General features: G+C 49.9%; 1 protein-coding gene across 1 annotated transcript; it reads left to right on the plus strand.

Moving 5' to 3' along the window:
* Window positions 1-68: 68 nt before the first annotated feature.
* On the plus strand, window positions 69-5,164 carry LOC116271017. Its single transcript, XM_031657384.1, has 4 exons — window positions 69-492; window positions 967-1,066; window positions 1,423-1,572; window positions 2,510-5,164. The coding sequence occupies exons 1-4, from the start codon at window positions 295-297 to the stop codon at window positions 3,697-3,699; spliced, it is 1,638 nt and encodes a 545-aa protein (XP_031513244.1). The 5' UTR covers window positions 69-294; the 3' UTR covers window positions 3,700-5,164.
* Window positions 5,165-11,663: the final 6,499 nt, after the last annotated feature.

An 11,663-nucleotide genomic window follows, 5' to 3' on the forward strand; every position in this document is an offset into this window, starting at 1 on the left:
CAGAAGCAGGTGTTGCACAAGTCCTTCCCGAAGATCATGAGACACCTGGTGAGTGGATGACACCCTTGGCTCCTCCCCAGAGGCCCTGGGCCCCATAGGCCAGGGGAGGCTTGAGTCCCTCATGGAGCTGGCAAGAGGCTGAGTCCCAGCCACGGCCTGACCTGGGATGCAGACTCCCCATGGTTTCAGTGTTGGGTTTCCTTCTCCTGCCCTGGCAGAGGCAGAGGCGCTGGGACCAGGACCGAGTTGCAGCTGAGCAGGGCTAAAAGAAGTGTGTCCACCGGGTGTCTGTGCATGGGGCGGGTGTTGGAGCCCTGGCCATCACCCTGGGTTGTGCCTCTTAAGGAAGGGTCTGCAGAGGGGCCTGGAAGTGGGAGGATTTCAGGGCAGCTCAGGGGCCCTGAGCACCTCTGCTCCTCCCTTCAGGGCAAGGAAGGGCTGTGCATTGAGGGTTCCATGCTGATGAGGCTCCTCCGGTGTTTCCTTGATGCGGTAAGGAGGCATAGGGAGACCCCAGCCCTGGGACTCTTCTACCCTGCAGTGCCCAGTACCCTCAGCTCAGGGGTCCATCTCCCCCAGGAGGACCTGGCTTACCTCCAGCCCACAGGAGGCACAGGCAGGTCCCTGCAGGGCTCACAAGCCAGGCTTTGCCCAAGAGGGGGCATCCCATGGCAGAGGCCAAGGCTCAGGCTCAGCCTCGTGGGCAAACTGGGGCAGGACCCGACTTGTGAGGGCCCAGGGAAACCCCAAGTCCTCAGGAAACCCCTCCTTCCAGAAGTCACAGCGCTGCTGAGATGAGTCCCCCATGAGGAGCTACAGGACCTTGTCTGACTCAGTCTTATGGAGGGTCTCATCCCATGGAGGGGATCCCCAGCACTTCAGGGGACTGAAACCCCAGTGGGACCGGCTCAGGCCACTGGCCCCAGCTTGTAAAGCCAAGTTCTCTCACACTTGCTGTCCCCACAGAAATCCTTCGGGCTTACCCTGAGACTGTGGGATGTGCTCATCTTGGAGGGCAATCGATTACTGACAGCCATGGCGCATGCATCATTCAAAATACACAGGAGTAAGTCCCATGTGCCCGAGGGTGCTTGGGGGAACACGTGGGACAGACCCCGCTGGCCTGAGGGACGTGTCCTTACACTGCCTGCTCCATCCGGGTTGGGGGGTCTGGCCTGGTGGGCTGGGCAAGGCATGATGACACTGAGTCCACCCCTGACATGACCCAGATGAAAGTCAGGAATGTGGTGAGGACTTCCCTGCCTGGCCTTCCCCAGCTGTCGCCTCCTGTGCACAGCTGGACCCCGGGGTGGCCAAAAAGGACCAGGCACCACCAGTGGGAGGTGGGCCTGGTGGAAATGGGGTGCAGGCACTGACCCCTCCCAGGGAACCCTCCTGGCCTGATGCCCGCGCTGTCCCTAGAGCGCCTCATGAAGCTTTCCTGGAGCACCATCTGGGAGTTTCAGGAGCGACTGTCTCAGAGCTGGGCCCTGGAGGACAACGCGGTCCTCAGGAATCTTCAAGCCTCTATGAAGGAACTCACAAAAAAACACTGGGACCTGCCACCCCCAGGTGAGCCCCAGCACCAGGTCCCCTCCCAAGTCTCCCTCTGGGACAGTCAATGGTGGGGAGTGCCCTGACCCCACCAGCCCTCCTACCTAGCCTTCCTCCTGCACCTCTTCTTCCTCCTCTTCCTCCTCTAAGAAACTCAAATGGGTCTACCGGTCCTCAGGGCAGGCTCTGAGTGCATGCGTGTGCTGGACATGCTGAGTGGACAGGCAGGGGGCATGGGCAGGACCCTCCAACCCCTCCTCCACTTTCCACATTGTCCCCCTCACCCCCTCAAAGGGCCCTGAGGGACACTGGGCCAGTCAGACCCAGCTGTGGAAGCCCTCACCCCCACCTCCAAGCAGCAGAGACCCCTCATTCTCTGGTGCCCCCCAAGGGTGTCGAAACAAAAAGCCAGGGGGACAAGAGAATCAGTGTCCCTGACCCAGAGAGGATTCGGGCAGAGGGCGTTGGGGGAAGCCCTGACCCAGAGCCACAACCAAGAGTTCAGCCCGGTGTGGGATCACTTCAGCCCTGGCATGGGGTAGGCGGCCTGGAGGGTAGAGGGGAACCTGTGCCCATTCCCTTCTCACTCACTGTGGAGACAGGCCCCCATGTGAGGTGGCAAGGGGGCTGGGTAACAGTGCAGATCCCTCCCACCTGAGTCCTGAATCTGCCAAACTGCCCTGAGGTAAGAGTGTGAAGCAGGAATCCCTGAGCCACCCTGAACCCTGGGGGCCATTTCAGGAGCAACCTCAGGTTCCCCGAAAGCTCCCCCACCCCAGACTGCACACGGACTGCGCCCTGGAATCAGCAGCCTGCAGGGTCGTCCTCAGTGTCAGACCAGGGGGCTGCACAGGGACCCAGAGGACTCCAGAGACTCAGGCCTATGGGGCGTAGCCCTCAAGAGACCAGATGGGCTTGGAGAAGATGCTGACCATGTCTGCTGCTTTTTTTTCAGCCGAGCTGGAGCAATGGTCCTCGAGGGTGTCCCCTGGCATTGAGCCCCTCCATGAGGGGGACAGGCTGGCCGTCCCCACCCCACCAGCTCAGCTCCAGGAGCTCATGCCATCAGTCCCCCTGGGACAAAAGCCTTGTCCTCTGCCAGCCTGGCCTAACGGGGCTGTCCCCAAGGCCCAGGCTGAGGTCCATCAGCACGAAGGGGCTTCTCAAGAGCCCAGAACAGAAGACTGCTGTCTGAGGGGCCCGGAGTCTCGAGATGACGGCAGCCTGTCCCCGGGTGAGGTCAGGCTTTGTATTACACGGAAACACTTGTCCAGGAACGCTAGGCCACAGCTCCACACACACCCGCATGTCAGGGGTCCATGTTTCCTGTGCTGCCATTGTGAACACAGCTCTTGGGACTCTGAGGGGGCTTCCCCAGAACCCAGGGCAGAAGACTGCTGTCCGACGGGCCCAGAGGCTCGAGATGAGGGCAGCCTGTCCCCTGGTGAGGTCAGGCTTCGTATGACACGGAAACATTTGTCCAGGAACTCTATGCCACAGCTCCACACAGACCTGCGTGTCAGGGGCCCAGGGGCTTCTCAAGAACCCAGGGCAGCAGGCTGTTCTCTGGGGCGCCCAGAGGTTCAAGATGACGGCAGCCTGTCCCCCGGTGAGGTCAGGCTTTGTATTACACGGAAACATTTGTCCAGGAACTCTACACCACAGCTCCACACAGACCCGCATGTCGGGGGTCCATGTTTCCTGTGCTGCCATTTTGAACACGGCTCCTGGGACTCTGTCACTTCTCCATCCTCTGTGGACAGCAGCCCTGGAACAACAAGACGCACCCCGCCCAGCGAGCCCACTGGGACCGCGACACCAGGCCCTGCCTGGGTTTATGACAGGGAGGAGGCACTTCGAGAGATACCCCTGCAACAAGGTGTCCCCTGCCCGCTACTCCCCTCAGCAGAAGAACAACATGGCATGGAGGGAGCCCAGGCAGCACCTGCCCGGCTGCCTCACAGCCCCAGATGGCTGCTGGACCTTGATTTTTACTGTTATTTTGTTTTTATTTTATATTTTTGTCTTCTGGGCCTTGGGAAATACTTAGCGGGGGACTTGGTCCCCTCACGGCCTCAGGAGGGAAGGCTGAGCATGGGGTTCCCACAGCCCCAGCCAGGCAGCAGCGTGCCCTGGGGCCCCTGACCCCACCTGTGGGTCACAGCCCCTCCCCCAGGGCCCAAGTCCTCGGCCCAGAGGGACCTGGCTTCAACCTGAGTCCTAGGGGGAGAGGGGCACCGCAGGCCCACACAGGGGACTAGGGCACAGCGAACCCTGGGTGCTGCGAGAGTTCACATCAGACAACCTGGGCAAGCTGGGCCAGAGATGCTGAGCCCGTACAGTGATAATATGGGCAGCACAAGGGGGTCAACAGCTGTGAACACCGCTGCCTCTTCCCAATTCCATCACTGCAGTGCAGGCAGTCTGCACTCCGGAGCCTGGCCCAACAGCGCCCTGAGTGCCCAGGTCTGCTATGCCAACATGCCACCTGGAGGCTTTGAGGCCCTGCCTGCCACACCACCCCCCTCCTGGAAGCCTCGTCCTGCAGCTCAGCCGCTGCCACAACCACAGCAGGCACCGCTGCCAAGCTCCTTCCAGTCAGGCTTCCTAGAATGCAGAGGAGCCTCAGCGGCTCAGACTGTGAAGGTGGTTTCATCCACATTTCCATTGTTCCCACCAAAGAGAATCCCTGCAGAGGATGCTCTTGATCAAAGGTGGGCAAAACGGCATGCCAGGAGATGGAGTCAGCTTCTTTCCCTGGCCACCATGTTAGACGGGGACAAAGTGGCCATCAGACAGGCATGGGACAGAAGAGGCTCAGCATGCTGCATGTGCCCTGACCAAGGCTGACCAGGCCAACACCACTGCCAAGCATCCCATCTGCTGACGAGGGACTTGGTGTGGATCCCTGGGCTGGCACTATTTCCCAGGAGGACCGGCTGACCACCTGTGGGCAGGCTGCCCACACTGTGGAGGGGGCTGAGATTGGCCTTCACTGCAGGGAGCCCCTACCTGGATATAGACTTGCTCGTCCTTCCTGTCACCATCATGGCAGCCCACACGGCATTGCTTTTGACCAGGTCACTTCATTCACAGCGAGGGACATGCAGCAGTGGCCCCTGACCAGGGAACTAACTGTTCTCACTACATCAGTCGCCGCCTGGAAGCAACTGGGCTCAGGATCGCTCAGTTACGCTGAAGTGATGGTTTGTCTTACAAGATAAATGTTATGCTTTCTACTGGAGTCCAGTATACGGTGCTGACTCTCCCACAGCCAGAAGGTGTAGTTCTCAGAGTGAAAATGTGAAACTGGATGATGTTCAGTATTGCACCGAATGTCTCAGTCACAAAGTTTTCCTATTCCTGTCCTGGAGAAATGGAGCTTTGCTGGTTGGAAAGTCTTAGGACCCAGGCAGAGTGAAGCTTCCCCCAGGGGAAGACAACAATGGTTCTATTTAAAATGAAGAGATGGGACTAAGCCTGGAACCCTGGGGCATTCTCTGGTGTTCTTGATGTTTCCATGTAAAGTAAGTCAAATAGGCTGGGCATGGTGGCTCATGCCTGTGATCCCAGCAGTTTGGGAGGCCAAGGCGGACGGATCACGAGGTCAGGAGATCCAGACAATCCTGGCTAACACGGTGAAACCCCACCTCTACTAAAAACACAAAAAACTAGCTAGGCGTGGTAGCAGGCGCCTGTAGTCCCAGCTACTCAGGAGACTGAGGCAGGGGAACAGCATGAACCCACGAGGCGGGGCTTGCAGTGAGCCGAGATCGCACCACTGTACTCCAACCTGGGCGACAGAGCGAGGCTCTGTCAAATAAAAGTCAAAAAACAGGTTTGCCACAGAGGCATCTGAAAAAGTAGGGGGCAGAACTCAGAGGCTTCAGAATCGAAGATGAGGCCAAGCAGGAGACTCCTGACCCACTGAGGGCAAGGGAAGTAGGTGGGACTGCTGGGAGATCCACCCCCACCTTGTGATCTGTCACAGAACTGTACACTTGTATAGCAGTGCACATCTTCTCTCCACTGATTATAGTATTTCTTTCCATTTGTGACTCTCCCATCACGCAGGGAGCTTGCTACAAAATGCACATTGCTATACCATAGCCTGGGGCTTGCAATCCAACCCTGGCAAGGATTCCTGCACGTCAAGGGCCTCAGGTGACTTTCATGCACACCCAAGTCAGAAGGCTGTCCTGAATCCTGGATGTCACCTTCCTGCCCAAAAAAGGAGGAACAAAGGTCAACCAGCAGCAGACCAGTCACAAAAAGAGATGAAATGTGAGTGCGTGGCCTTCCTGACCCCCAGTCAAGACTTTGGGCACAAAAGCAGGCTGCAGCTCTGGCCACTGACTCGTACCAGGAATGCCCCCATGCAGGCTGGTGTGCCCTGGCTGCTCTTCTCCCTCCTGCCACCCTCTCCTCAGCTGTCTGTGTTAGGAAGTGAGAACCTGCCAGTTTTCAGATGAAAATGTAGCTTTATTATGACATAGGAAAGACTCACGTTATTGGGGGGGATGGGGAGGAGGAGTCCTGAAACAGCTCCTGAAAATAAGAGGGAAAATGAAGGTGTAAATCTGTTGGTAATAAAGTCTCCAACCACAGCACAGTCATGGGAATGTTTTTGTTACAATTTTTGTTTTCAAGGATATAGTAAACAAAACAGTCACTTGAATTGTCAAAAGAACGGCAGTTTTACAAAGTGAAAAGCATACACACCAAGCCAGAATACAATAGCACTCAGGTCTATATGTTGCAGTGGTGCCAGTGCAAGAGGAAACCTTCAGGGAGGTTGCAGTGACCCTCCAGGGAGCCGAGACCCATGGAGGGCCCTAGGGCTGGAGGGAGGCCAGCAAACCACTCAGCTCAAAGCACTCCCTTCAGGCATCTGAAGAGGGAAAGCCCATGTGTCTTCCTGTGAAGCACTGAACGGGCAGCCAGCATCTCAGAAATGCAGGCGATTTTTCATACATGGTGTGAATGAGTCTGGGGTCACCCAGGGGGTCCTTCAGTGGTCAGACACACTTTGAAACAATCAGCACCTACACAGGAGGGTACTAGGAAAAAGGAAAAATGTTTTCCTGAATTTCATAGCAGATTGGGAGCTAAAGGAAGAGATTCCCAAGACCACCATGGAAATATTTTGTTCTAACAAAGTAAATTCACAAGAGCACATCAAACACAAGACCTAATGCAAGGGGCAGTGCCTGTGGCCACTGCCTGCCTCCGGTGAGAAGTTCTTTAGCAGCCGTCACAGGGCAATGCTTAGGCAATGCCATAGTGAATAAGGGGGATTCACTTGGATCTAAAAGTTTAGGATAATACCCACCAAGAATGCACTGGCTCCATCTCTCTTCCCAGTTCTAATGTTCTCAGAGCAGCAGCCACCCCTGAACACAAGGGGAGACAGGAAAGGGCCCAGGGGCGTGGGGATTTATTCTTGGGTTCTTTATTCTTTTCCACTGGTCTATGTGTCTGTTTTTATGCCAGTCCATTGCTGTTTTGATTACTATAGTCCTGTACTATAATTCGAAGTCAGGTAATGTGATGCCTCCAATTTTGTCCTTTTTGCTTACAGTAGTTTTGGCTATTCTGGGTCTTTTGTGGTTCAATTTGGATTATTTTTTCTACTTCTGTGAAGAATGTCCTTGGTATTTTGACAGGGATTGCATTGAATCTGTAGATTGCGTTGGGTAGTATAGACATTTTAGCAATATTGATTCTTCCAATCTATGAACATGGAATATATGTCAATTGTGTGTGTTCTCTTCAATTTCCTGCACCAATGCTTTATAGTTTTCTTTGTAGAGATCTTTTACTTCTTTGGTTAAGTTTATTCCTAAGTGTTTTATTTGTATCTATTGTAAACGGGATTTCTTTCTTAATTTCTTTTTTAGATTGTTCACTGTGGCATAGAGAAATACTACTGATTGCTGTATGTTAATTTTGTATCCTGCAACTTAACTAAATTTGTTTAACTATTCTGTTAGTTTTCTGGTGGAGTCTTTAGGTTTCTCCAAATAGATGATTGTATCACCTGCAAACAAAGAGAATTTGAGGTTTTCCTTTCCAAGTTGGATGCAGGGCTGTTATTTTATTTCAGGCCATTTTCCAAGCTCAATGGTTTTTGTCAGAATTCAGTCCCTGTAGTTACGTGACTGAAGATTCTGGTTTCTTTTTGCCTGTCAATGGAGAGTTGCTCTCAACTCCTAGAAGCTGCCCACCATTCTGTTGCATGCAGCCTTTCCTACAGCATGGTAATTGTTTACCATGGAAGAAAATCTGAGAAGAAATCTTCATATCACCTACCATACAGTTCCCTCTAAATTTCAAATAGTCTTATTTTCCCTAAAGGCAAAATACATTTACTCCCTCTCAAAGATTTTGTTTCATCATCAGCTCAGATCCAAAGTAGTATTATCTAAATCACATCGTCTAATCACCTCAAAGTCCAAAATGGCCCCTAAACATCATAAACTTGAAGTTTAAAATCTTACCTTCTAAATGTTCTAAATCAGGTGCAGATGTTACAAATCATTTAGTGCAGCTCCTGGGGGCATACTTTTAATTTGTGGACCTGTGAAGCTAAAGAAACAAGTTATTTCCTCCAACAATCTGTTTGGGTGATCAGACCCAACACCAGCTGGTGGGGGCTATGAAGTTCAACGGAGTCAAAGGAATGAGACAAGATAAGAGTACGTAGGGTGGGTCCAGGGGGCCAATGCTAGTATGGAGGCTGCAAAGGCTCTGAGCTCTGGGAGCCCACACTATTTGTTGGTAATCAAACAAAGAAGCAGGTGGTGTGGACGTGGGGGTAGATAGGTGAGGACGTGAGGATGTGGGGGTAGAAAGGTAGTGGTGCATCAAGCGTAGCTGTGACGGTTTAGCATATGCTCTGCTACTTGAAATAAGGGAGAACAGATTCTTCTAATTCAAGATACAATCAGTTTATGATCTTTGGAGAGCAAGAAGCAAGGGGCCAGCGAGTCTGGACACTTTCCAGAGGCTACGATGGGTTTTATGCCCTGAACCCTGGGTGCTCTCCAAGTCACGAAGGGTTTTATGCACTGGGCTTAGATTGTAGTGCAGCAGGGCAGTCTTCCACTCTTTGGCAAAGAGCTTGGTGTTCCATAGGCCACAAGGGGTTTTAGACCCTGGACCCAGGACATGTTCCAAGGCTCTTTTACATTACGTCAGACAAGCAAGCCCTGCCTCAGCCCTTCTACCAATATGTCTCCCTTTTTTGTTCTGCAAAACTGCCACAGCTATCGTTGCTTGTTCTTGGCGGCGGCTTTCTCTCCAGAGGCAGCTTCTGCATCTATAGACTAAAAGGAGACAGCACAAGCACATAATTATTAGAACAAAATTTCCAAGTGTAGAGTTTCCAATGGTCTTAATTCATTTAAGAGGATTGAGTGCAGACAACCCATCGGCTGCCTTGCTTAAAATATCACTTCCTGGAAGCAGGGCTAAGTGAGCCTGAGAGACTTCAAAAACCTGTTCTTTTAATTTTACAATATTGAGGGTGAGATTTTCCTCTCTTCCCTCTAGATGGCGTTTAATTCTTTCCCACTGGTGTTCTGTTTCATTGTAACCACAAGGAGTAATGCAAAAATCGGATGTATTCGAATCACATTGCATTTGAATTCTAGTTTCTAAACGTATGATGCATTCCCCTATCCAAGTCACTGTCTGAGAGAGATCATTAATTTGATTAACTATCTTTTGATCTATTTGGGCTTGAGAGTTCCATAATTTTTTTTGTAGAATTATTTTGCCATTTATTAACAAATTCAACAGTTTGCACAGATGAGTGTAAAGCCACACCAGCTACTTCAGCAGTAGTGGTAACCACAATGAGGCCAATTACAGCAAATATAAGAGCAACTATAAATCTTTCTGAATGGGATAAGAGTGTTTTAAGGATCTCAGTTACAATATGAATGGATGGTGATGACTCCTATGGTCTATTTAGAGACACCCGGATCCAAACTCCTTCTCTGTCTCTAATTAACAAGATAGTTTGGTTTTTATCAAAGGTTGAGTTAATGCAAGTAAACAAGTGACCTTCAGGGCAGGTGATAAAACGGGTATTCATGTCAAGAGTAATATTTCCTATTGCTAACATAAAAGGTGGCCGGACACAACTTTGAATCCAAAAGGTCCTGTTAGAAAGAAAGGAGAGAACATATTTATCTTTACCTCCCTCCCCTTTATACTTATTATATTTACCCTCTCAAATTTTGATTGAACTTTGAGCCATAGCTAATTTCCATAATTCTGAATGTTCCTGTCCTATGGCAGGAGATACCATTTTTGGACTAGGAGTGACAATGCCACCAGGGCTCCATATGATAGAGACATCAGCTTCTGTCTGAATATACTGTGTATAGTTTTTTTTCCGATTCCATTGGCCTATTTTACAAGAAGGCCCTCTAGTGCAATTTTTCTTAAAAATGCCCTTAGGGGACCAATCAATGACGATTCCATAGGAATTATTTTGTAGCACCTCAGCCTTACTTGCTATACAATTTTCCCAATTTCAAGCATCCACACCTTCAAACCAAACTCTATTTTGTTTACATTCGAGTTCGTTTGGATGGAACTGCTGAGTTTTAGGGCTAGAATGTTTGTATTTTAAACTTTGCCCTGAAATCATATGCAAGGTAGCCTGTGATTTATTTTTTTCCAGGGATTACTGCCAACCAAACTTGTGTGCAAATTTGTAAGCATCCAGTGGTAGGTCCTAGGCATATTGGAGGATATTTATATCCTATTGATATATTTATTTTCATCCCTTCCTCATTAGCATGCATTGGCCCTCAGTTATCTATGGGCTCAGGCATCCAGGTACCGTCATTGGTATACACCTCATAACAGGTTCCATCCAACTCACAGACCTAATTAAAGGAGGAAATGGGACATATGCCCAATAAGGAAAATTTTGAGTTGCTCTTACAGTAGGGAGGCTTACTGCCGCAGTGAGTACTGCCATCATAGCCACTGTTACGTTACTAGTTGTTTTTGGTTTGTTCTGTGCTCTCAGATTGTCTTCTGCCATCTGCACCAGTTTCTTGATTTGTCCCCATGTTGGAGGATCTGCCTGGGAGTATTTTTGGTCTTTTCCTTTGTCTCTGAGAGTTCATTCATGCTATCACTTGCATCAGGAATTCTGGCTCTTCATAGAGTCCTCTCTTCCTGGTGAGGGTCATGATAGATCTTCAGATGTTTGGTGGGCACCCATACAGGCACCTGATTGTCACCTGGAGAGACACAAGCAAATCCTCTTCCCCATGTAATTATTTTTCTTTTTTCCCAACTCTTTGTATGTGCATCCCTCCACCATACATCTTGTCCAGCTTTTTTATTTTCTTTTTGTCTTGTTAAGTGTTGTTAAGCTGCTGTCATGGGTTGATCTCTTTGTAAATTAAAAAAATTTAATGTTAATAAAGCTAAATATAATTGCATATGGGGTGTTTTACATTCCTGATCTCTCTCTTTTTATTTTTGTATTTGAGTTTTTAAAGTATGATTAGCTCTTTCAACTATTGCCTGTCCTTGTGAGTTATATGGAATACCTGTAGTGTGAATAATGTTTCAGTGTTAAAAAAAAAATGTAGCCATGGCTTTCCTGCAATACCCTGGGCCATTATCAGTTTTGATTTTTTCTGGGATTCCCATAACTGCAAAGCAAGAAAAAAGACGTCTTTTAACATGAGCTGTAGCTTCCCCTGTTTGACACATGGCCCAGATAAAATGTGACTAAGTATCTACTGAAACATGAACAAAGGACAATTTTCCAAAAGTGGGAATGTGTGTTACATCTATCTGCCACATGGAATTTGGAGATAAACCTCTAGAGTTGACTCCTGCTCCTTGATGTGGCAGATGCAGGACTTGACAGGCAGAGCAGTGTTTTACAATCTCCTTAGCCTGCTTCCAGGATAAGCCATATCTTTTTCTGAGGCCTGCAGTGTTAAGATGCATTGAAGAATGGAATGTTTGTCATTTAGCAAAAGCTGCAGAAACCAGTGCATCTGCCCTTTGATTAAGTTTAGTTAAAAGACCAGGGAGGTTAGTATGTGTTTTTATATGAGTAATATAGA

This window comes from Papio anubis, chromosome 17 (assembly GCF_008728515.1).
Source record: "Papio anubis isolate 15944 chromosome 17, Panubis1.0, whole genome shotgun sequence".
Classification (NCBI taxonomy): domain Eukaryota; kingdom Metazoa; phylum Chordata; class Mammalia; order Primates; family Cercopithecidae; genus Papio; species Papio anubis.